General features: G+C 39.7%; 1 protein-coding gene across 5 annotated transcripts in view; it reads left to right on the top strand.

The window, feature by feature from the left end:
• ARAP2 (ArfGAP with RhoGAP domain, ankyrin repeat and PH domain 2) overlaps positions 1–27,309 on the top strand; it is a 164,172-nt gene that overhangs the window by 94,330 nt on the left and 42,533 nt on the right. For all 5 annotated transcript variants that reach the window (XM_037064361.1, XM_037064360.1, XM_037064364.1 and 2 more), the window contains 4 exons: positions 11,003–11,166; positions 16,362–16,574; positions 22,397–22,502; positions 27,093–27,240. In XM_037064361.1, the coding sequence (XP_036920256.1) occupies positions 11,003–11,166; positions 16,362–16,574; positions 22,397–22,502; positions 27,093–27,240 (631 nt within the window). The remainder of the gene's footprint in view (positions 1–11,002; positions 11,167–16,361; positions 16,575–22,396; positions 22,503–27,092; positions 27,241–27,309) is intronic.

The raw sequence follows: 27,309 nt of genomic DNA on the forward strand, positions 1-27,309 counted from the left end.
GAGCAAACTGGAACAGTGGGTGAGGGTAGTTTGTCAAAATGTCTGGAGTTAATATGATGATTGAGGGAGAAGGGATTTGACCCAGAAAGGGCATGTGTATACAGTTTGTTTTTAGATGGCTTGAACTTGTGCAACCTTAAATTTGGATGAGAAAGAGACACAGAAGGGGAGAGATTTAACGTGTAAGAGAGAGGACAAGGGAACAATTGTAACAGGAAGAAAAGAGGAATTGGTGGGTGGTTTTGGTAGTTGGTAGCTTTCTAGATTTGGTGGTAAGATACTGAGAGAGACACCAGTCAGATGGTGTTCAGTTCTTGGTAAACCAGGCGGTACGGGTGACTCCTGAGCTTTTGACCTGGGTGACTTCCTCAGTGGTTGGATCATTTACCAAGATAGGGAATACATCCTTCCCTCCCAGCACTCAAACAAGGCCCGTTAATTATAGATGTGATTGTTAAGAGCTATTTTAATACCTTGCCCAAAGAGAATTTCATTGCACTGCCCTCTCTCTCATCTCTCTTTTGATCTATTAGCCCCTTGGGAATAATGACTATACGCTAAAGTAGATTGTGTCAGACTTGTCAATGACAGATGAAATTGTGGCTTTAGGAAATAAAACAACTTCCAATTACTCATGTTGATGGTGTATAGAGATAGTGAGTAATTGAAAGAGTGAGAGAAACCAGCCAGCTGTAAGTTTTAAACTTTTTTTCCCTAGTAACTGCGAGAACCGGAATTGGGAATTATAAATAAATACAATGAAGTAATTTTATATTTTTCCCTATCTTTATCTACCTTTGGTTAAGGTGCTAAAATATATTAATGTTCCTTAAAGGCAAGGAGGAGAAAGAACCCTCTGAACTGGAAAAGTTCATAAATTGATACTCATCCACTGAATAGAGTCACTATTTAGATATATATTGTAATCTTCATGGTAATTTTCTCTATGTGCATAGCATGAGTGCCTTTAGACAGAAAAATATTGCAATAATATTTTGCACACCCAGAGCATTTTTGCTACAAAAAACTCTAAACAGAAGGTGTTCCAGATGGTGTCGCTGTAATGTATATTCTTTGTATACTTTAAAAATTATTATTTTGGAAAAATAAAGCTTTCTTGATTACACTTAAGGGTTTCTGTCATGCTGTTTGGTGCTGTGCCTGGGACTGGATCCTGTCCATTTCTTTTATGCCTTAATCTGAATTTCTGTCTTCAACAAAGGAGAAATCGTGGTTTTGAATATCTGTTGTTTGTCAGTGAGTGCTCTGTGTCACAAGGTCAGAAGGCCTTTTCCTGGACAGTGGGTTACAGACTCACTTTCACTGGAATTTTTAATAGATTACACCATCCTTTTCTTAACATGTGAGGACCGTTTCTGCACCTCAGCCCACACTTCCTGTGTATCTCTTTCTGATAAACAAGCTGCAGCGTTCACCATCTTCACGTCATATACAGTAACGGCATACCTGTTTGTCAGACACCTATAGTTCACTTTCACCAAAGGTTGTTGGTTGTAAGGAATACAGTAAACATGAATGAAAAACTCAGCCGTGCTGTCAGAGAGAGGAAAGACTGGGATGTGTATTATTTTTTGTTTGCTTCCCCCCCCCGCCAAGATTCCTTGGTTGACCTATGGTAAATTATAGTGCACTTAATGGTTCCGAAGCCTGGCTGCATTCAGTTTTAACTGCAAATTCCAGACATAAAGCAGCTAACATTGGGGAATGAACATTTTATCAGTATGTTCCACAATTTTGGAACAGACTACTTTTCTTAATTTAGAAGATTAACACCCTAAGTGGAAGATTCTTATTTTATATCAACTTACTACCTGTGATGTTTTTCCCTCCTTGAATTGTGTTTTCTGTCAGCCATGTGAGCAATACTCTGGAGGGTGAATTATCTCGAAGTGGGTTCTAAATTGTGCATGTAATTGCAAATTAAACAGTAGCCGATTGCCCACAATATCAGCTTTTGTAACTTTCTGATGATTTAATTTGAAGAGATGGCTTAATTTGGATGTCGCCAAGGTAAACAGGAGACCCTCCTCTCTCCTCACCCCCACAGGTTTTAGAAAAAGAAAGAGACTGTTCAAATTTACCTTAGGAAGTGATATGTTTTGTTAAAGGAAATTATGATACGTGACTATTTTACAAAAGTACATATTATTTACTTGACAATTTACTTCGATCACTTTAAAGCCCAGTCTATATAATAAAATATAAGCTTACAAGTAAATTAGACATGAAGTGAGAATACAAAAGAATGAGAAGATCCTTTCTAGATAGAAAAATAGGATCAGGATAATGATTTGTTTCATTTTTAAGAGAAGGATTTTTAACTGGACCTGGGATTCTTGGCTAGAATTTCAGTAGGAAAAAAAAATCAGGCGGTTAAAAGACTAAGGTATTTTGAGAGGTGGCAACAGTAGGTTCAGAGAAATAGGATGGGCTAGGGAACAACTTCAGTTCAGGTTGGCTGTAACCTTAATTCCTTGAGGAGGATGCGTGAACCAATGGACCTAGAAAATAGATGGATAACATATTAGTTTTATCAATTACATTTAATTAATAACTTGCCTTGTTTTAGGAAAAAATGCAGGCCCTTTATAAGGGTACAGGGACTCTTACCTGACATGAAACTATGTTAAAAGGCAACTATAATCAGAACAGTCTGGTATTGGTGTAAGAATTGACACATAGAGACCTGGCTGGTGTAGCTCAGTGGATTCAGCACGGTCCTGTGAAGCAAAGGGTCGCCGGTTCGATTCCCAATCAGGGCATATGCCTGGGTTGCAGGCCAGTTCCCAGCAGGGGACACATGAGTGGCAACCACACATTAATGTTTCTCTCCTACTCTTTCTCCTTCCCTCCCCTCTCTCTAAAAAATAAATGAAAATAAAATATTTTTTTAAAAAAGAATAGACACATAGATCAATGGAACAAAATAGAGAGCCCAAAAATAAACCCATGTCTCTATAGTCAACTAATATTTAACAAAGAGGGCAGGAACGTAAAAGGGAGTAAAAATAGCCTCTTCAATTTGCAAATGGTGTTGGGAGATCTGGATGGCTACGTGCAAAAAAATGAAACTTGACCACCAACATATACCATACACAAAAATAAACTCAAGATGGATTAAAAGATTTAACTATAAATTGCAACATCATAAAAGTCCTAGATGAGAACATAGGCAGGAAAATAGCAGATATTCCACGCAGCAATATTTTCACTGCTATGTTTCCAAGAACAAGGGATGTAAAGAAAAGAATGAACAAATGGGACTTAATCATATTAAAAAGCTTCTGCACAGCTATAGAAAATATCAGCAAAATGAAAAGGGAACTAAATATATGGGAAAATATATTTGCCAGTGACACCTTGGGCAAGGGTTTGATCTCCAATATATATAAAGAACTCACAGGACTCCACACCAGGAAGACAAAAAATCCAATTAAAAAAATGGGCAAAGGACTTGAACAGACACTTCTCCAAAGAGGACATGCAGAGGACCCAGAGATATATGAAAGGATGCTCAGCATCACTAGCCATCAGAGAGATGCAAATTAAAACCACAATGAGATACTACTGATGTGGACACCAGCCTGCAGTGTCTGCGGCATTATGGATGAGATATGAGTCAAATTCATGCAGACAACTGAGTCCTGTGGAAGAAAAGGGACAGCTAGGCTTCTCTCTCAAGGGAAGAGAGCTGAGACAGGCTTTTATTGGGTTCAATTTGCTTAGGAATTCAGGGTGTATACATAAAGCTCATCAATCATTGTCAGGCAGAAATGATTAAACAACAGATAACATTTAAAGAACTCTGAGGGCTTATTCTGAGTCAGGGTCAGATAGTTAAAGGGCCATAAAACTTTAGGGAACAAACTCACTTCCTGTTTGGACCCTTGTCATTTAAATTGAGGGTATTAGCAAAGAAGGTTTCTTAGGATTTTTATGGATTCTTTCTTAGGTTCAATCCCCGTAGGGAACCCGCCCTTTTCAGCACAGGGCAGCACCCACAGGCTGCCCTGCGGGTGCTTTGTTTCAGGCTTAAGGCATTTTTTCAGGCTTACGTCAGGCAGGGGAAGGAAGGCAGCCAAGAGGTTAGGAGACATCTTGAAGACAGAACCAGGACTTAGGCTGTGTCAAAGCCAAGGGGCAAGAGTCTATCACCCCCCTTATCTGTAGCCCCCACGTCCTTCCCCAGGGCCCCCTGTGATCATGCCTGTCTTAGGTCATCCCTCCCTTGAGGAATCTTGCCCATCATTGGCTAACCAATCAAGCACTGGGGGCCAGGCAGGGTGAACTAAAAGGAGCAGAGGTGGCGCCCCTGCCAGGGAGATAAAAGCTTTGTCTCCTTAGTGGCTGGCTTATGATCCAGAGGTCACCCACTCAGCCTTAGCCAGGCAGGTATGGGGTTATAGCTCCTGACACAAAGCAGGGCAGTTTCCAACATACCACTTTGCACAGGTCGGAATGGTCACCATAAGCAAAGCAACAAACAATTACTGGTGAGGTTGTGGAGAAAGGGGAACCCTTGTGCACTACTGGTGGGAATGCAGACTAGTGCAGCCACTGTGGGAAACAGTATGGAATTTTCTCAGAAACTAATAATGGAACTGCCTTTTGACCCAGTGATTCCTCTGCTGAGATTATACCCTAAAATTCCTGAAACGTCAATTCAAAAGAACTATGCCCCCCAATGTTCATAGCAGCACAATTTATAATAGCCATGTGCTGGATATAACCTAAGTGCCCATCAGTAAATGAGTGAATCAAAAAGCTGTGGTACATTTATGCAGTGCAACACTACACAGCAGAAAGAAAGAAGGAACTCCTACCCTTTATGACAGCATGGCTGGAGCTGGAAAGCATTATGCTAAGTGAAATAAGCCAGGTGGTGAAAGACAAATATTATATGATCTAACCTATAGATGAAACTTAATCAACAAAACAAGTACGCAAGCAAAATATAACCAGAGACATTGAAATAAAGAACAAACTGATAGTAACGAGAAGGGAAGCAGGAAGGGGATGATGGAGGAAAGAAGAGGAAGGGTCATGTCAAGAAACATGTATAAAGGACCCATGGACAAAGCCAAAGAGGGGGTTAGGATTGAGGGTGTGAGGTGGGGGTGAATGGGGCAGGGGAAAGTGCTGGTGGAAAAATGGAGACAGCTCTGCTTGGCCAAGAGTAAAAAGAAATTTAAAAGGCAAAAGAAAAAGAAAAAATATTTTAAAACTATTAAAAATTATTTTTTAAATGAAGATTTGGATTCCTTCAAAAGCCAGTGAAAGACCATTAAAGGTTTCGAGCAGACTCAAAACAGGGCTGTTCCTCACATTCCTATAGGTAATTGCCTAATAGAGTATAGAAATGAGATTGAAAAACTGGAGTCCTTGCCTTCACAGGGAATCAGGTGCTTTGACACTTTGTATTGTTATGCGGGCTCCTTAGGATAACATTTTCTGCTGCATTATTTCTGCGGCACATCTCTGTATCTGCAGATATCCTTAGTAATTGTTTGCCTGTTTCTGGCCAATCTTCCATCACTATGCAGCAGTTTCTTAACTAAAGGTGGGGGAAAAACTGTATCTCTGCAAACTAAAATGAGGGTAATTTAGAGATCCAGTGACTAAATAAAATTTTCCAGATTCCCATTTCTGGCCATGAAGAAACAGCTTTCCTTGTCTATGCCCTCTCAGTTTGAACAGCTAGAATGCTGCGCAGAAGAGATGAACCAATTAGCTTCACGCTTTGGGACAATAGGCGTTGCAGGGATCATGGAGAGAAGGGGGGACAAATGAAGTGAGACGTGAGGTTGCCTTGGCTTCCTGTCCCTAGGTGTGCTTCAGTCCATGACACAGGGAATGGGAGGCTCAAGGAGAATCCAGTGATTTGGTTGCATCAGATAGGTAGAGACAGGAGTTAGTGAATCTGTAGTCACTAAAATTTGGAAGATGGAGTTCTGTAGCAGAGGGTAAGATGTAGAGAAAGAGTTTCAGAAATCTTTCTGAAGTTCACTTCCAGAAAGATGGGCTCAGTCTTGGCTCCATCTTGGCTCCACCTCCATCTTGGCTCAGTTCTCCTCTGCCTGTTTGCAGGGTGAACTGCAAGAGGCCAGGCAGAGATGACTGTCATGGTTGTGCCACCAGGAGCTGAACAGTTCTCAGAGCTTGACACGGTTGGGGTATGTTCATATTTCATCCAGCCATGTTACACCGACCTCATTAAACACACAGGGCATTAGCAGAGATCCCAGAAAAGTAACTCCATGGTATCGAGGCCAAGCCAACGGAGAGTAAAGGCTGCTCTGTTTCTACCTGACTAAGTGTAGAAAATAGACCTGGAAGGATCAGCTGCTCCACCAGTGTTTAGTTAGTGGCCCGGGTCAGATAGGCAAATGATGTGAACACAGTCTAAAGGACGACAGCACAGGGCTGACGCTCAGCTTGGCACTCACAAAGTCTTAGCATGTGCAGAAGATGCCCAGTGATGTGGAGAAGCTGCAAATCAAGTGACAGGAAGTGACCTGGGAATGGGAAAGAAAGTGGGATTCACAAAAAAATCCAGTGACTTGTAAATATTATAAATATTTTCAAAGATGTAAAGGAAAGCACAAACATAGCAAGAAAAAAAATGGATACCTAAAAAAAGAACCAACTGGAGCTCACAAGGCTAAAGAACACAGTATCTGAACAATTTTTACTGGGTTGGTTTAATAAAGTAGCCTGTAAATAAGAAAAAATGATTTTGAAGGCATGACAAAAGGAACAACGAAAACTTAAGCACAAATAGAAAAGGCAAGTAAAATCACCAGAATCTCAGTGACCTGTGGGACAATATCAGGCGGATTCAGTATAATTAGAATCCAAAAAATGAGTGAAGAGAAAGATGGATTAAAAACAATGTTCGAATTTGATTAAACTGTAAACCCACATGTACCCAAACCAACATACCTCAAGCATGATGAAGACAAACCACATCAAGCCACATCATAATCAAATTCTAGAAAACCAGGTAAAGATAAACCAAAAAGTCCCAGAGGGAAACACAGGTTAAATATAAAGGACAAAGATGAGAATGTCTCATTAGAAACAATGTACACCAGAAGATAGTAGAGTGAAATATTTTAAGTGCTGGCAGAAATAAAAAAGGGAAGGAAAACGGAACACCTCCAACCAAAATAACCAGACCAGTGGCTGTTAACCTAAAATACTCTTTTCAACAAAAATATCTCCCAGATACAAAAAGAAAATGAAGTATTTGTGGGCCAAATAAATGCTGACTTATACTAAAAGATTTGGTGTTTTTATTTTTGTATAACTGCTTAGGATATTTGTAGAGTCTGTTATCTGTTATTTGCTTTTTAGTTGTGTTTAAAATGTTATATAGGCAAATTTATGTTTATACAGATGTATTGGTTTGATTATTTGTAAAGATGCTTCTGGTTCTTGCCAAGTAGACTAGGGTTAAACATGACAGACTATACTTTGTAGTAACTATGTTGCAGTTTTGAGAAAATAGTTTTTCTTAGTCCTGGGACTTGGTTGCTGGGTCTTCTTGAACTGCCTTGATTCATTGTAGGCCACCGGGATGGGATGTTTCTTTATATGGCTTTGAGGTGGCCTTTATGTAGATGCTTGAGAAATGGATGGTAAGAACGATTCTCTCTATAAATAGGCTTCTTCAAAAGAACTTCTCAGATTTAAAAGATGTAAATGAATATTTCTTTGGAATTCTTATCCAGAAAAGTGAAATGGTTGTTTGTTGATACCTGAAGTCGCCCGCTTCACCAGCATCAGTGCTGACAGTATCTTTTGATGCTTTGTTCAGTGTGCGCAGAGTTGAGATCAGCATCAGAGAGCAAAGTTGTTGAACTGACGCCGTTCAATGTCAGACATCTGCTGAACTAGATGATGTATTTTAGGATTCGGTCCTTGACAGGTTGACTCCAGAGTTAACTTGGTGTGCGTTCTACCCCTCACTAGTGCGCAAGGAGACAGCAAAACTTGTCATCGTGGGATTTCTTCTGACAAAGGAAGTTTGACGTGTGAAGAATTCATAGTTATGGCAGAATTGTACTGGTATTGTGGGAGGGCCATTACATTTGGGGTTGCTTTCACCATTTGCTGAAATGGCCACTGTAGTACTTTGTTTAAAAGCAAACAGTTTCAAGTATTTTTTATTTATTAATTTTTAGAGAGGGGAAAAGAGGGAGAAAGAGAGGGAGAGTGTGGTTACCTCTCACATGCCCCTACTGAAGACCTGGCCCACAACCCAGGCATGTGCCCTGACTGAGAATTGAACCCATGACCCTTTGGTTCGCAGGCCGGCACTCAGTCCACTGAGCCACACCGGCCTGGGTGAAACAGTTTCAAATATTTTATATCAAATTTAGAGCTTACTTATTAGGTTAAAAAAACAACAACTAAGACTCAAAGTTAAAATTCTCTCTCTACCTAAACTCCTGAATTTAGCAAGAGGTAATTTTAGTTAGGTCTAGCAGTGTAGGGGCTTGATATTTCTCAAGGAAATTACCTGAGTTACACAGTTTCATTTAGACAAATGTTCCCAGCAACAGAGTGCTTTTGAGCTGGACGTGATGCCAGATAAATGAAAAGGCTAAAGCATGCCAGGAATGTAAGAGTAGCAGAATTCTTCAAAAGGAAAATTATAAAACCCGGATGTTAGGCTGCTGTAGTGATGTTGGAAAATAAAAACAATAGATAAAGGTGTCAGAAAGCAAGATATGAAGATTACGGGTATTAATGAAGTATTGGTGGTTACAGCCAATTGAGAAGACCATGTAAGTGTGGTGAGGTGCCAGTAACTTTGCCTTCTTAGGGGAGCATTTCAAGAAAAGAAACCAGCAGGGGAAATACCATTTATTTTCTTTTTAAATTGAATCAGAATTATCAGGAGCATAGAAGTGTACCCTCCACCCCCAAACCAACAAAAAACCATAGCGACCCAGCATTTATGCAGCTCATTCATCTCTTTCATTGAATCCACAGTAGCCCCCTCACAGTTTGAAACTGAGATTAAATAGTTGTGATTTGGTATAAATATACATTTATAAGTTTACTTTGGTATGTTTATAAACATAAATTTACTTCAGTATAAATAAAAATTGATTTGAAACCAGCTTCACTATATCCAGTGATAAGACTTCACAATTATTATGTACCTACTAAATGTCAGGCACCATACTAATGACTAAGGAGACTGAAATGCCTCCCTTGCTTACCTGTGTGACATTTGGAGTCTAGCAGCTAAAATAGTCTCGGCCCTGGCTGGCTGGCTAGAGCCTTGTCCCAATACACCAAGGCTGCAGATTTGATGCCAGGTCAGGGCACATGCAAGAATCAACCAATGAAGGCATATATAAGTGGAACAACAAACTTATATTTCTCTTTCTCTCTTCCTCTCCCCTTTTCTCTTTCTCCAATCAATCAATAAAATATTCTCAGAGATAGGGTAGATGGCATAATGGAGGGCAGAGGGACTCATGGCGATTTAGAAGGGACCTGTTACCAAGCACAGCAGGGACCCAGGCTTAGAGCATTAGGGAGGGTCGCCTGGAGTACACCTGGGGGAAGATTTGGAGTTGCCAACCAAAGAGCAGGAAATATTTATTACGTTTGTGTTACAAAGGTAAGGAGATGTAGTTTGTTTAATGTGACATGAGTAGAGGGAATGGCAAAGTTGAAGGGGAAGGATGGCCAGATCATGAAGGCCTTTGCATCTTGAGAGCTCCAGGGCTAAAAAAGAACAGTGATCCGGAAGTGATGTCTTGGCTCTGCATTTGGGAAAGATCGTCCTGGCGTCCCGAGGAGGAGGGATTAGAGGGGAGGAGGATAAGGAAGGGCCTTCTGCATGGAGGGGTTTTACGACTCCAAGGAGCAATCAGGACCTGAAGTTAGTTGATGCTGGAACAAAGAGGAGGCAAAGCGACTATGCCAGGGACCTGGAACCAACTGCAGTTTGTGACTGAATTCACGGGGCAGTGACGAAGTGAGGGGTGGGGGAGGCTAATTTATAATTAATCCCAAATTTATGGTGGGATAAGTGGAACACTGTAAATCCAGTTTGGTAGGAGGAGGCAGAAAGCTTTGAGATGCTTGTGGCACATTGCAGTGAAGGTGTACAAAAATTAATGTAACTTAACATTATGGTTTATTAGTTATTCATATTACACAAATCCAGTGCCAAGATAGGTGTTTTTATTAGCCTCATTTTGCCAGTGATGACCCTGAGGCCCAAAGGGGGTTGGAAACTTCTCCCAGGTCACAGAGGAAGTAAGTGCAGAGCTGAAATTTGAGTTCTGGAAGTGATCAAATTGCCCACTCGCTGTGCCATGCTTTTGCTTTTTGATTATGTGGAGATCTGGCTTTTGAGACAAAATTGTAGCCGGGAGATGGTGATTTGGGAGTGACGAGTTTACAGACAGGGGGCCAAACCCACTGGCCTGGAGGACATGTCCCTGGAAAGGCCTTGGAGTTCATGTGAGCTCACTGAGGTTCCACCTTCATTTGCAGAAGAGTAAGTGAGCTTGGAAAAGAAAAGTAGGAGGAAAGGCCAGAAAGAATTGTGCTAAAAAGCCAAATTGGGTGAAATTTCTTTCTTTTATGTAAGAAATAAAATCATCAGCAGTTCTGAAATTTTGAAAAGTACAGCCACATAAACCCAGTAGAAATCACTGGTGACTCTTACCAGAAGAGTTTCAGCTCATGTACTCAGAAAGAGAATAATGGGCTGAGGTGTGAGAGGAGGTGAGACCCCGAAGTCAGAGAAGTTCCTCTACTCTAGGGAGAGATGTGACTGCCTGCGTAGGGTACAGAGCGCGTTGAGGGGAGGCTGATGGCGGATGGAGGGTTTTTCTTCTCCTGGATGAGACAAGATCACAAGTGCGTGAATTTAAGGATCATTTATCTAGAAGTAAGAATTCTTTCTTTTTAAGCAAAATTATAATTTGAAATGCTTTTAAACTTACAGGACATTATACATCCATGGGCACACCAAGTTGGATTTCACAGTCTGGCGTACTGCAATCGAAAAAGCAGCAGGTACAGATGGTGATGCTTTACAGGATCAGCAGCTCAGCAAAAACGACGTGCCCATTATCGTGAACAGCTGTATAGCATTTGTTACACAGTATGGTAAGGATCACAGAGGTTTTATTCAACTCCCGGAACTCACAGTATCGTTCTCGCTGTTTTTAGGTGGTACCTCCATTGTTCCAAATTAGAGCCTTTTATATTTGTAGTCACTTCAAAAAATAAAAAAAGATAAAAATAAAAACGTAGTCACTAAATGCCATTCCTTCTCCTAGTAAAGCTCATTCAAATTACATAACTTTTACCATTTTCTTCTTCCTTTACATGCATAAAAATCTAAATAATAGACTGAAAGGATCTATATTGTAAAATGTATATAAAATAGTTTAAAGACTGTTGCAGATGTCACAAGCCTGCAGTAGAGTCTGGGGGAAAACAGTGTGCTGCCTTGACTTGGTGTCAGAAGTGGTGAACTATGGGGCAATATGTACAAGAATCATGTATACAAGTGTGTATGTGTTTATTTTACTTACCATGCTATTAGTCTTACATTCATATTAAGAGTCATGGTTATTGATTATAATATAGTTTTGACTTGTACCTTTTTTGAATAGTGTGCAGATAAAAAAAACTTGAGTCTCATGATCTAGTCTCATTTTAATATTCTTTTTTAAAAAGATTTTATTCATTTGGTTTTAGACAGAGGGGAAAGGAGGGAGAAAGAGGGAGAGAAACATCAGTGTGTGGTTGCCTCTCGCATGCCCCCTACTAGGGACCTGGCCTGCAACCAAGGCATGTGCCCTGACTGGGAATCAAACCAGTGACCCTTTGGTTCACAGGCCAGCGCTCAATCCACTGAACTACACCAGCCAGAGCTCATTTTAGTATTCTATGGTAGTGTCTTAAATATGCCAGAAAAGTACAAAAGGATGTTTTATTCTTCATGTTTATTTTCAACTTACTATGAATTCTTCTAATTCCTTCTTCCTGTTACAGATTCCTTTAATACTATAGAGGGTAGACATTTCTCTAGAGGGTAGACATTTCTCAACTATTTTTTAATATAAAAATATTTTTACCTTTTATTCTGTAGATAAATGCCACCGAGTTAGATTACAGATGTAGAGATTGGTACTTTGGAAGGGGCAGTAATGTTTTTGTTCTCCTAAAATTAAATTAGAAATGGGTTTGGGTGACTTTAGTTTAAAAAGAAAGTATTATCAGTGAAACCTTGTGATTCATTGCAGTAAAACATTGTGTTATTAGCTTGTTTCGTATTTATGGAGTGTCTGTTGTGTGCCAGCCACTGATCTCGGTACTGGAAATAAGGCAGGGGGAGCCGGGAGTTAAAGATGAGTCCGTGAATCATGTGTTTCTGCATGAGAACTGATAATAAACTGACACGCAACCAAATACCAGAAATAACAAAAGCTACAAAGAAAAATCTGGGGAGTTCATCATACATGTATGTTAATTTATTTTCTTTTAAGAAGACTGCTATTTTAAGTACTTACTTAAGTATACTTGGGTAACTATACCCAAGTATAGTTATCATTGATATTCAGATTTATTGTATTATGCATCTTCTGTAAATATGCATGTAATCCCATTATGTGGATATCACTCCGTGAAGTTTCTTCCCGTGTTAGTATGTTGATGTATCTCTTAGCAGCTGTACTCAGCTGTTCATTTGAAAATGGGAGAGAAAGAAGGCTATCCTCCTCATTTTATTAGTTACTCAGTATTAGTGCACTTGCATGTTGCATGTATGAGTGAATCGCACACATTATGTTCTAGAAAGAGCGTGACCTCACTGGGAGTTTTCACGTCGTGTTAGTTTCATAGTGGCAGAGAGTCTTTCTGATGCTGAAAAAATGATTGAAATAACTTGAGCAGCTCTAGTGTATACAAATAATTTTCTCTAGGGAAATCCAGACTTACTTTGTGATGTTTATTTGAATTTAAAATCATTAAGCGTTAGATTGTTTTGAACTAAATTTCATACATTATATCCATTTTGTAATCTAACACAAGGTACATTAACTTGCATATTAAAGTAATAAGGCCAACGAAAGACTCCACTTTTTTCAAAAAATTTTTTTAATGAGCAGAACATGGGGGAAACCCCAATCTTATTAGAAAATGTCCAGTGATTATAGGATGCAGTCGGTCATCTCAGAGCTTTTGAGGTCACCCTTATTTTGAACCTCCTGACCTTTGGGTTAAAATTTGATGGCCAGTTTTTTTGTGTGTTTACTATGTCAGTGTTTGAACTTGACTGAGTTCACAATGTAATTTTTAGAATTTTAATTTTAATTTATTATTTTAAGATAATTTAAAACTATTTTATTTGTTTATTTGTATAGAGGAGAAGGGAAGGAGAGAGGGAGAGAAAAATCAATATGTGGTTGTCCCTTGCACACCCCCTACTGGGAACCTGGTCTGCAATCCAGGCTGTGCCCTGATTGGGAGTTGAACCAGCGACTTTTTGGTTTGCAGGCTGGCACTCAGTCCACTGAGCCACACCAGCCAGGGCAGAATTTTAGTTTGTAAAATGAGTTACAGTAGTTAGTTTGTGGGGTGAGTTCATTTTTGTAAACAAAATTATGTTCAAATTCGGTTAAGTTATTTGATTACCAGCTATTAGAAATTGATTCAACTAGGAACATAGCACCTCAGAAATTTAGTCACGATTATTTTTTTAGAATTTGCTTATTCTTGCATTAAGTAGTCATTTATTGAATACCTACTGAGTTCTTCTAGGCACTATGTAACTGCTGTTTACAGTGAATAGCATACCCGTGCCTTCAATAGGACTTCACAGATTTGTGGATCAAAGGCAAACGATTGGATGGATAGTTACATCCCAAGTGTACAAAATTCTATGGTAGAGAGCTTCTGGGATTGGTACAGGCTTCCGTGTGTGTAAGGGTAATTCTCACCCACAGTAAGCATGGAGGGCTTCATGGATGTGGCAATGCCTATCATGATTCTTAAGAGAAAAGAGGAGCTAGTTAGAAGGAAGAGGAGGAAGCTGTGTGTGCCCATGTGGAGTCATGAGGGGCGTTGTCTGTTCAGGGAACTTTGCATAGTTAAGTGTGCCCACAGCTTAGAAGGGATAGACAGAAGGTCAGGAGAATAAGGAAAATCCAAGTAGGGTCTACATATCGCAATTAAATCTTCAAACTTACCTTGCTAGCAGTGAGAGGGTAGGATGCAGATTTTTAGGCATATTGATGACACCAGTGGACCTGTGTCTTAGATCACACTGTCATCATTGTTGGGACAGACTGGATGGTGCACAAGAATAGGGGCAGGGACTTGTAAAACCAGGGAGGAGCTGAGTGCACAACATAACGGCCTGCAGGACGCAGGAAAGCAGGGCGTGTGAGAGTGAAGTGATGATGGAAAACTCTATGTGACATAGTATTTTTTTAAATGCAGTAAGTGAGAAGGAAAGGTACTGACTTGAAAAGGACTAGGGGCAAGGCAGTGCCATGTATTGAGATGCAGGAAGGAAGCAGAGAGCATGTTGAGATTGGGAGGTGAAGTAGTGGATGGGGTAGGGGAATTAATTTCTTTTAGGTTATTTTGACTTGTCTACACATATACAAATGATATTTGTTGTGTGTATATGGTATATGTTTATTAAAATGTATTTACCTGTGCTTGAAATCTTAAAATTAAAACCTGGAAGGAAAAGTGATGGGTTGGCCAAAAAGATCGTGTTTATTTAGTTTTTCCCATAGTATGGCTCTAGTAGTGCTTAGTTGTCTTTAACTTCATTCGAAACAAGTTTGTTAGATTATATTGTGACAGCTGTTATATCAGCGTGCACTTTAAAAAACTGTCAAATTTGGTGAATTTTGTGCAGTCATTTTAATATTGGAAGTAGAAGAAGATACACAATATTTTTGGCATACTGTGCTCTTTTATTGCAAGAAAGGTAAAACTGCAACTGAAACACACACAGAAAAGATTTGTGCAGTGTGTGGAGAAGATGCTGCAACTGACCAAATGTGTCAAAAGTGGTTTGCAAAGTTTTTTGGTACTCTTGGCATTGTGGCCAAATAATCCTTTGCTGTGGGGCTGTCTTATGCCCTGGGAGATGTTTAGTAGCACCCTTGGTCTCTACCCACTAGAAGCCAATAGTGGGAGATAGGCAACATACTCAAAGTATCCAAATCAGTAAAGTTACTGGTGAAAATGAAAAATCTGTGTTTATTGAAACAAACAAAAAAAAAAAAACTAAACAAACTTTTTGGCCAGCCCAATATTTATAAGTAGTTGTTGGGGTTGGGTGGGTTTACCCAGAGAACATTGTGGGGGAGTGAGGAGAATTGAGGTTAGATGCTTGGAATCACCAGTGTAGACTAGATAAGGAAAGAAAATAGAAGACTGGCAGACTAGCCATAGAGGAAGGCAGGGTGTGGGTGTGACATCATGGTGCCGTGGAAACCATGAGATTAAAGTAATTTTAATGGGGACTCATGTGGAGTGTCAAACCCTGCAGAGGATTCTCATTGGATAAAAACTGAATAGCATCTAAAAAATAGTAATCATTGATATTCTTGATGAAGGTTGTCCTGATAGAGTGGGAATTAGGCATAGAATGTGTGGTTAAAGAATTAACAGGGATGTGAGATGGCAGAAACAATAAACACAGGAAACTGGACTTAGTTTTGGAAGGAAGAGGAACAAGAGACCCGGGAGGAGCGAGGGAGGATTTTTGTTTTTGCGTCACCGATTTTGTTGCCGTCATCACCATCACTCCTGCTTATCCTAACCACTGCTATTTCTCTCATTTCATGTGGGCACCTGATGAATTGATAACTTTGTAAACAACAAAAAAAAAGAGTTGCAACTCTATTTAGAAGAAGGTGAGGGTGGGCGACACTAATACAGAAATATGAGGGCAGAGGGTGGAGGACATGTGTACGAGAGAGCCTCACTTTTGTCAGTGAAACCGGAGGCAAGTTTGTATTCCAGGGCACCAAGGGAAGGTAGGGCAGTGCTGTAAAAGGACAATTGGAAAAGATACTGGGAAGGACTGGGTTTGGAAGGGCTGACCAGGGTCTTGCTAAAAGCTGAGAATGGAATATTTCATCAGGTTTATACCGTGAATACTGAAATTAGAAGGGCAAGCCTTTCCCTCTCATACATGTTTATTACCTCAGCACTTAGATAATAATTTTGCCTTGCTCATCATCCCAATGCAAACGTTTGTTCAATTTTTAAGATACTGAAGTGGATTTTGATTTTAGATTTTTTTATATAACCTTTTTTTTTTAACGAAGGTTTAGGGTGCAAATATATCTATCAAAAGAATGGCGATTCTTTGCGTGTAAGTGAACTCCTGGAGAGCTTCAAAAAAGACGCGAGAAGCTTCAAATTGAGGGCCGGAAAACACCAGCTGGAAGACGTGACGGGCGTGTTGAAGAGGTTCCTGGCTGACATTGACGACGCGCTGCTTACTAAGGAGCTCTATCCATACTGGGTCTCTGCTTTGGGTAAGTAATACACGTAGTGTAGACGGCCATGAATGCTGGCCTTGAAATTGGACGGTTAGGTTTTTAAAACTCTTCTTTGATAATCTGAAAATGTAATTGAAGGGGAAACTATACAAATGGCTCAGAAGAGAAATTATGTAAATATCAATTGTTTATGTCTACCTAAAAAGAAATTTAGAGAAATAATTGCTAAGCAGTGTTATATGTACTTAGCTTTTCAGTGGATATCGTAGTTCTTACTCAGTTTGAACTTGGAAAGTGATAGTCAAGTCCATGTATGCTATTAATTTCTCATTAAGATTAAAATAAAAGGTTTGCTACAAGATCAGTTCTATAGCATTTCCTACATCGTTCTTTTTGCTTCCCTCCATCATTTATTCTTCCTGTTTGGAGTACATAATAACAAGTTTCTATTCTTTATTTCCTCCAGATTGTGTTTAATGTATGCTTAAGGAATGACCCCAGAAAAGTAGTTTATTAAGTGACTAATTTGGCCAAAATGACTTAAGTAAACCTGCATTTATATCCATTAACTTAAAACAACTCCTTTCTCCTTTTGACTTCTGGCCAAGATGGGGGCATAGGTAGATACATTGTACCTCCTCATACAACCAAAAAAAGGACATCAACAAATTTAAAAACAAAAAGCAGCCAGAGCTGCCAAAAACTGGAACCGTTTGGAAGTCTGACAACCAAGGAGTTAAAGAAGAAACGCTCATCCAGGCTGGAAGGAGGGGCAGAGAAGGGTTGCTGGGGCAGAGAGGGCTCATGGTGAGGTGGTAGCTGGTGGACTGGTGGTCCCACATTTGCATGTGGATAAACTGGAAGGAGCAAGTGGGGAGCGAGACAGACCATGCAACCCAGGGTTCCAGTGTGGGGAAATAAAGGCTCAAACCTCTGGCTGAAAAAACCTATGGGGGTTGCCGTGGCAGAAGAAACTCCCAGCCTCCCAGGAGAGTTCCTTGAAAAGACCCACAGAGTTTTAGAATATATACAAGCCCACCCACCCAGGAATCAGCACCAGAGGCCCAATTTGCTTATGGGTGGTAGGGACAGTGACTGAAAGCTGGCTGAGAGCTGAGCAAGCAGCACTGTTCCTTCTTCTGACCCCTTCCTCACATACAGCACCACAATGTAGCCATGTGGGTTGCTCCTGCCTGGTGAATACCTAAGTTTCCTCCCCTTGTATTGTAACAGCTGTGCTGACACACACACACACACACACACACACATATACATACATACATACATACATATATATGTATATATATGTATATATATGTGTGTGTGTGTGTGTATCTCCCTAATGAAAGAACAGATCAAAGTGCCAAAAATAGAACTGAATGACAAAGAGAGAGCCAGCCTATCAGATGCAGAGTTCAAAACACTGGTAGTCAGGATGCTCACAGAAATGGTTGTGTATGGTTGAAAAATGGCGGAAAAAGTGAAGGCTATGTAAAGTGAAATGAAGAGAAATGTACAGGGAACTGACAGTAAAGGGAAGGAAATCAGGACTCAAAGCTTTGGGGCAGAAGGAAAAAATAAACATTCAGCTGGAACAGAATGAAGAAATAAGAATTCAAAAAATTGGGGAGAGGCTTAGGAACCTCCAGGACAACTTTAAACATTCTAATATCTGAATCATGGGGGTGTCAGAAGAAGAGGAAGAGCAGAAAATGGAAAACTTATTTGAAAAAAATGAAAGAGCATTTCCCTAATCTGGAAAAGTAAATAGACTTCCAGGGAGTCCAGGAAACTCAGAGAGTCCTAAAGAAGTTGGACCCAAGGAAGCAACACACCAAGGCACATCATAGTTACATTGCACAAGATTAAAATGAAGGAGAGAATCTTAAAAGCAGCAAGAGAAAAGGAGACAGTTACAAAGGAATTCCCATAAGGCTATCAACTTATTTCNACAGTAAAGGGAAGGAAATCAGGACTCAAAGCTTTGGGGCAGAAGGAAAAAATAAACATTCAGCTGGAGCAGAATGAAGAAATAAGAATTCAAAAAATTGGGGAGAGGCTTAGGAACCTCCAGGACAACTTTAAACATTCTAATATCTGAATCATGGGGGTGTCAGAAGAAGAGGAAGAGCAGAAAATGGAAAACTTATTTGAAAAAAAATGAAAGAGCATTTCCCTAATCTGGAAAAGTAAATAGACTTCCAGGGAGTCCAGGAAGCTCAGAGAGTCCTAAAGAAGTTGGACCCAAGGAAGCAACATACCAAGGCACATCATAATTACATTGCACAAGATTAAAATGAAGGAGAGAATCTTAAAAGCAGCAAGAGAAAAGGAGACAGTTACAAAGGAATTCCCATAAGACTATCAACTTATTTCTTAAAAGAAACGTTGCAGGTAAGAAGGGGCTGGAAAGAAGTTTTCAAAGTCCTGAAAGGCAAGGACCTACATCCAAGATTACTCTATCCAACAAAGCTATCATTTAGAATAGAAGGGCAGATAAAGTGCTTCCCAGATAAGGTCAAGTTAAAGGACTTCATCATCACCAAGTCCTTATTATATGAAATGTTAAAGAGATTTATCTAAGGAAAAGAAGAAGATCAAAAACTATGAACAGTAAAATGACAATAAACTGATAACTATCAACAACCGAACCTAAAAAGAAAACAAAAACTAAGCAAACGACTAGAACAGGAACAGAATCCCAGAAATGGAGATCACGTGGAGGGTTATCAGAGGCTGGGGAGGGTGGAGAATGGGGGAAAGGGTACAGGAAATATGAAGAATAAATAGTAGGTACAAAACTGACGGGGAGGTTAAGAATAATGTAGGAAATGTAGAAGCCAAAGAACTTCCATGTATGACCCACCCATGGACATGAACTAAGGGGCAGGGAGGGGGCAGGATGTGGTTAGGAGGGGTAGTACAAGGCAGAAGGGAGTAAAGGGGGGGAAACGAGACAACTGTAATAGCATAATCAATAAAATATATTTTAAAAAAAGAAAACACAAAGCCCTGGCTGGCGTAGCTCAGTGGATTGAGCACAGGCCTGCGAACCAGAGGATCGCGGTTCAATTCCTAGTCAGGGCACATGCCTGGGTTGCAGGCCAGTTCCCTGCAGGCCAACTCCCAGCAGGGGATGCACAAAAGGCAACCATACATTGATGTTTCTCTCCTTCCCCTCTAAAGATAAATAAATAAATAAAATCTTTAAAAAAAGAAAAAGAAATCACAGATGTTTTCCATGTATTTTTGGTGCTTTTAAATGATGTTTTTCATTCTTCATTTTCTTCAGTTTTTATTATTTATTATGCAGTTATGCTATAATTTACTAATGTATTTCTTTCTTGCACATGTAATCTATTTTAAGATTTTTTTGGGGGGGTGAGGAATGACCTTAAAATTTGACAGTATTTCTTTGTTGAAAAATGGTATTTTCCTTGGAAAACTTGTTCATTCTAAAACAGAAATATGATATTTTGAAGGGGTTAATTTTAAAATGATGTCACAAAACACCCACGCTTTGATCAGTTATCCTAAGAATGCCCCTTACCAGGAAGTGCCAGCCAGAAGAGAGTAGTATTGTTATTAACGTAAAGCTTTTCACTATTTACCTAATTCAGAAGTCTTTTATTTGCTTCCCCATTTTCCTGAAATCACAGTAAGAGTTGATCGTATAATTTTCTGGGATATAAAATATGGAATTAGATGATCCATCTCTTTAAGCCCTTGCCACCCTGATTTTTGTTTTAAAAATATTTTATTGGAATTTATGACGTTATAGTACCTATTTTATAAAGACAGTTTGCCTTAAAATTAATCATCAAAAACCTGTGACAAATATGCTTCTGCTAAAATCTCCAATTCAGTGACAAAGAGTCTCAAACGTCGTTCTATCAGGAGGAGGCAGCTGGGAAACAGTGGAGTGTGTTAAAGAGAAGTGTATTCACCTCTCACTGGGGCGTGAACCCTTTGGGAATTGGCTTGGGGGAGGCTTTGAATACTGAGTCAGATAGCCTCAAAGCCCTCTGCTTTTAAATCCAGTGTAGCTCTACCCTGACCTTTCAGAAGTGCGCTGTGTTAGGTCTGACAGGGCGAAACCAGAACTCTCCTGGTGACGTCACAGGGGAGCTCTCTCCGGTCCTGTGCAGGTGAGGCGAAGAGGGCCTCGCAGTGACCTAGCACCTGTTTGTACGATAGATGTTCTCTTCTGAGAACACTGTTAAGTTGTCTTGCGACTGTGGCCAATTGAATAGTTCATTATGTTTTCCACGTGACCTGAAGTGTATCTTACACTTTACTTTTTATTTGCGTAAGCTTTATTTTGAAAGTGTCACATACTGTGTTTTTATATGTTTTTGAGAATAGGCTATGTGAACATGACTTGTTTTAAGTGTAGCAGTAGTAATTACTTTTTGTTGAATAGATACAATCACTTCTACAGCTAGAAACTGCATGACATGAGGGTGAATGTTTGGATTATGCAAGGGGTAATAGTTCATCCTTAATTCATTTCCATTGTAATCTCTGGATGTGATTTGGGGGTTTTCCCTTCTTGCCTGGAGAAGCCACTCACGGACCAGCGCAGATATGTCCATATGACGTTGTTTACTTTTATGGGCCTCTGTGCAGGCTAAGTCGGTTAAAAAGGGGTATCAGTTGCAGTTTTGAATAGAAGTGTATTTCAAAAATGTGTCACAGTGTTTCTTACTTCCCCGAGGATCCTAGTGCCCTTTATGTGTGACCTTTTACTTTTAAAGAATCATTAATGTGCTGCTGGCTTTCTGTGAATAGAATAGGTAGGGGCTCGACAGAAAATGAAAAAGTCTTGTTTCCAAAAGTAGTTGGGAATTGAGAGAAAATGTACAGAGGTGGGCAAAAGTAGGTTTACGGCTGCATTGTGACATTCTTTTAAGTTAATAAAGCAGTCATAATAATCATAACCTGCATGTGTTTTTTTCCATGCGGACAACTGGAAACCTGCTTTTGCCAACCCCTGAGTAACTGCAGTCCCCTCGAGTTACAAAGTCAGCAGAAGTTATTTATTTGAAGAAAGGTCTTTTATTTCCTCTGTGAATTAGTAGGTTAGACCAAACTACCACTGCACTTCCCCTGGGAACTAGAACTTGAGAGGTTCCTGTGTCTCACATCTCCAAGTGTTTGACTTCCTGGAGTCAGGAGAGTAGAAGTGAATTCTTTCTTGTCCTCTTCTCTGTGACCAACCAAGTTCTGCCTGTGACTAAGGCAGAGGGTTCATTCTCCTCTGAGTCAGTTTCGTAGTCATCAGGGCCTGCACATGACTTCTTCTCTTGTCCCCTTTCCTGTTCCAGAGTTGGAGATGCCAGGGCAGGTGCAGCTTCCTGTGCGTGTGTGCTGGGTGATGCACCGTCCATGGCTCCCAGTTCATAGCTTTAGTTTGGGGAAGATATTTATGATTTCACAGGGAAAAAAGGAACAGAAGTGCCATTTTCACATACAAATAATAAAATCTTTCTGTAGCCAGAATTAAAGTACTTTGGGCTTATCTCTTTAATTTTCACTCCACTCTGAGTTATTAATTGAATATATTCCTATTAGGTGAAGTTCTGTGGTCCATGAAGTAGAAGATAAAATACAACCCTGGGCATTGAAAGTGCTTATTTTTTCATTGTGAAGTATAAGAACTGTAGCATGTAGCCATGGAATGTTCATGTAAATATTTTCCTAGAATTACAGAAGTTTTAATATTTTTCTGTTGACACTTGTATTACTCAGTAAAATACAACTGTGAATATTGTTTTATAATAGCATTAAAAGGTACATTTGTAATACAGATGATTATTTTCAGCCTAAAGTTTTTTTTGTTTTTTTTTAACCTCTAGATACCCAGGATGACAAGGAAAGAATTAAAAAATATGGAACATTTATACGTAGTCTTTCAGGGGTCAACCGAGCAACATTGGCAGCTATAATTGAACACCTTTACAGGTAGGTGGATTCATGAATTTTCTAGTTTATTTCAAACATGACACTTGATAAGTCATGATACCCTGAATTTAAAGTTCTGTGGTTAACCTTCTGCCCGTGACCAGAGATCTTTTACTATATCTTACGAATGGTTTCAAAGTGAAATTCCCATTAAACTATCACTTTGGTGTCTCTTTCTGTAATTAGAATGCATTTTAAATAAATAGCATTGTAATTACAGAGCATAAAAACTAGAGCATTTCTTAAATGAATTGAAAGTAATTGTGTACAGCATCCTAAAGTACATAAGCAAGAATTTGAAAACTCATGTAAAAAGGAAGTTGGAGAAGGGAAGAAAGTGTAGTGACCAGAATTCTTTAAGCAGAAGTCAGTCTGCGAACCTGGCATTGTCTCAAGATGAACTCTTCATAGATTGCCAGTTCTTCATTATCCATTTATATCTAACCTGACTCTAATTAGCACTGGTGTCAGGCTGTTGATCAAGTGAGGAAATTTTAAAAGTGAAACATTTTCCATGTCAGGGCATATCATCCCCTGCATTGGGGAGGGTCGGAGGAATATAATGGTAGCTTGAGAGATGATACCTGAAGGATGAGGATGACTGAGAATAATCTTTTATATTAAAACCAAAGGTTTGTTTTGCTATCAGTGAAAGTTACCACAGAGACTTTATTAAGTGTAAATGTCTCTGAAGAAATAGATTGTTGTAGCTTCCTGTATGGGTGTAAAACTCCCTTGAGTAAATTTCAGAGAAGCTGAATTCTGCTCAAAGTACTTCATTTGGAGTCTATATTCAGAAATCCTCCCCAATTTGTCTTTTCTTTTCATCTTTTCTAGCCACCACTTCCCATGCCTGTAAACTCCATTACTATAAAACTTATTTTCATATTATACCATATAAATACACTGTACAGTCTATATGGTCCTATCTCAAAGCCTATGAGACATCGGGACAGATTTTTTTTCCTTCAAAAATTGTAACAATGGCCAGGCTGCTACAATTTATTAACATGTTAAACACCGAGTTACACATAGTTATTAATTCAGATTTGAATTTGAGAAAACAAGTTCTCATCCTTCCTCCCTCCTGCCTTTTCTTCAACTAATGTATCTATTTTAGCTTCTGTTGTGCACAAGACAATGCCTATTCCAAGTCCCTGTGAACAGAAACATTTGGTAATCATACAGAGATTACAAAAATAGTCAAGTCTGCAGGTCCCAAACTCAGCACTAGGGAGCCTGGGATGGCACAGTGAACACTCAGGGTGCAGTGGGGTGTTTTATGTTTTTTAAGGATGCACAGCGCCATCGGGATGGGTTTGTAATACATAGACATTTAGCATGAGAAATGAAATATTCGAGGAGGGATTGAGTCATTCATTGTGTGTGGAGGTTCAGGGGATGCTTCAGATCTAAACAGACGTGTGCATTTCGGGGCACGAAATAATGACAAGTATAGAACATGAGTAAAGGGTAGTTTCTAGGAAGTGGGTCGGCTAGGAGACGGGCTGGTCTGCCGTTCTCTGGCAGGAAGTCGTGAAAGGCTCTGTCAGTCGTGCAGAAACATTCGGATTTTGGTCCTTTAAGTGATAGGGAGTGAATGATTAAGTCTGTTTTAGGACAATAACCCTTGTCAGGATGGGTCAGGAAGAGGTTGGAACAGAGGTGGAGAAACTGATTAGGAAACAGTTTCCTTGGGCTTCTGATGAAAGCCTGAGTGAGAAGAGACTGAGCAACTGAAGGAGGAACACTGGGGAGTGCTAAGCTGTGGGGGCTGCGGGATGGAGGGGGAAAACACTGTGCTGTACATACCTGAGGCAGAAATGCAGGCAGGTACAGAGAGTGAAGAGAAATAGAGTACCAAAGGAAAATGCCTTCGCAGAGGGAAGTCTCGAGCAAGGTGAAAATGTTTGATAGTATTGTCAGAAGTTTGAGGTCAGTTCAGATAGGGTCAAGTTAATTTAGCATTTAATTCCATCCTTGCTCTGGAAAAAAGATTACTTCCCCCGAGACTACCAGTCCCTTAATCCCATTCACCAGATATTTATTATGAACCACAGTGTGATTAAAGCAAGTCCCCAACTGTGAGATGCCTCAACGAACAGAGTCAGACATGCAGATAAATTTTCCGGGGGTTCACAGCACAGTGTGATAAGAGAACAGAAGTGGTTTTGAGAGGGGTGTCCGCAGTTATTACATTCTTCTCTGTCAACTTGTAATTCCTCGTGCATCTTGTAAATCAGTAGAATGAATGTGGTTACTCCATCTCTGTGATGCAATTTGGCATTTTATTGTTTCTTATATATATTGTTGTCATGTTTACTCACTTTTTCTTGTACCTCCTAGAATCTCTGTTCTTGCGGAAAGTGTACCTACCTTAACCTTGCTTTATTCTTTTGACGGAGCAGGTCTCCCTTGTTTAGTGCGTGGCCTATAAATTGACAAATGTAATTAGGCAACTAAGGGTCTGCTGTGTGTACAGCTAGTGTCAAATAGAGAGCATTAGTAGATACTTCCATGTATATCACTTAATGTCCTCATCTCATGCATTTTTATCAACATAAATTTTCTTTCTTTACAGTGATGGCTGTAGTTTTTTTTTTTTTTAAAATTGNAGGGATTGAGTCATTCATTGTGTGTGGAGGTTCAGGGGATGCTTCAGATCTAAACAGACGTGTGCATTTCGGGGCACGAAATAATGACAAGTATAGAACATGAGTAAAGGGTAGTTTCTAGGAAGTGGGCGGGCTAGGAGACGGGCTGGTCTGCCGTTCTCTGGCAGGAAGTCGTGAAAGGCTCTGTCAGTCGTGCAGAAACATTCGGATTTTGGTCCTTTAAGTGATAGGGAGTGAATGATTAAGTCTGTTTTAGGACAATAACCCTTGTCAGGATGGGTCAGGAAGAGGTTGGAACAGAGGTGGAGAAACTGATTAGGAAACAGTTTCCTTGGGCTTCTGATGAAAGCCTGAGTGAGAAGAGACTGAGCAACTGAAGGAGGAACACTGGGGAGTGCTAAGCTGTGGGGGCTGCGGGATGGAGGGGGAAAACACTGTACTGTACATACCTGAGGCAGAAATGCAGGCAGGTACAGAGAGTGAAGAGAAATAGAGTACCAAAGGAAAATGCCTTCGCAGAGGGAAGTCTCGAGCAAGGTGAAAATGTTTGATAGTATCGTCAGAAGTTTGAGGTCAGTTCAGATAGGGTCAAGTTAATTTAGCATTTAATTCCATCCTTGCTCTGGAAAAAAGATTACTTCCTCCCAGACTACCAGTCCCTTAATCCCATTCACCAGATATTTATTATGAACCACAGTGTGATTAAAGCAAGTCCCCAACTGTGAGATGCCCCAACGAACAGAGTCAGACATGCAGATAAATTTTCCAGGGGTTCACAGCACAGTGAGATAAGAGAACAGAAGTGGTTTTGATAGGGGTGTCTGCAGTTATTACATTCTTCTCTATCAACTTGTAATTCCTCGTGCATCTTGTAAATCAGTAGAATGAATGTGGTTACTCCATCTCTGCGATGCAATTTGGCATTTTATTGTTTCTTATATATATTGTCATGTTTACTCACTTTTTCTTGTACCTCCTAGAATCTCTGTTCTTGTGGAAAGTGTACCTACCTTAACCTTGCTTTATTCTTTTGATGGAGCAGGTCTCCCTTGTTTAGTGCGTGGCCTATAAATTGACAAATATAATTAGGCAACTAAGGGTCTGCTGTGTGTATAGCTAGTGTCAAATAGAGAGCATTAGTAGATACTTCCATGTATATCACTTCATGTTCTCATCTCATGCATTTTTATCAACATAAATTTTCTTTCTTTACAGTGATGGCTGTAGTTTTTTTTTTAATTTGAATCTCTTTGGATTACATTCAAAAGATTACGTTTGTGACTATGTTAAATGGTCTTTAGAAGACCCAAGAATAGTCTCCCGATTGGGAGAATTGATTTGCCTGTTTATTTCTGTTCATTATAAGAAGCAATTCTTAGTTATATTCAAGGAAAGTGTAGTTGTACTTTTAAATTGTGTTTGCTTTTTGAGAGCTAATGTTCTATTTTAAATAAACATGCCAACTTAGCTGCCAGGTATTTTCTCACTTGATAATGCAGTTTCTGGAACATTCAGCCCAGCCCTGGAATTTGGAGCTTCCCACTACATGCCTCCCGATTCCCCGTTCTTGCCTTCTTACTTACCTACCACCCCCTTTCTCCCTTTCACTTACGCTTCAGTCCCACAGGTCACAGCCCCGTCCCAAAGGTGTTCTGCAAGCACGCCTTTACGCCTTAGCCAGAGGTCGTCCCATTACCTGGAAGTATCTGGATACAGTGCATTCCTGTAAATCAGCACTCAGGGACTGCTTTGTAGCTTGTAGTAAAATCTTTAACAGTAGTAATCTTTTCTTATGTTCTACACTGTTAGCTACTTGGAAGAAAGAACTGTGTATTTATCTTTAAATCACCACTGCTCCTTTTGTATCTGAGACCTTTAATATATGTTAAAAATGATAAATGAGTGTTACGACTTACAGTCCTGTGAAATTTTCAAGTAGAAGTGTGTCGTAATGAGCTATGCTCTTCTTTAACAGGGTTCAGAAATGCTCAGAAATCAATCACATGAACGCCCATAATTTGGCCTTGGTCTTTTCGTCCTATTTGTTTCAAACTAAGGGACAAACTAGTGAAGAAGTGAATGTAATCGAGGACCTAATTAATAATTATGTTGAAATATTTGAGGTAAATATTTTATATTTGAGGTAAATATTTTATATCTTGTTCTTGTTGAAATAGCATTCTTGTTAGTTT

This window comes from Sturnira hondurensis, unplaced genomic scaffold (genome assembly GCF_014824575.4).
Source record: "Sturnira hondurensis isolate 20B ecotype Veracruz unplaced genomic scaffold, ASM1482457v3 Scaffold0015056, whole genome shotgun sequence".
Taxonomy (NCBI): Eukaryota; Metazoa; Chordata; class Mammalia; order Chiroptera; family Phyllostomidae; genus Sturnira; species Sturnira hondurensis.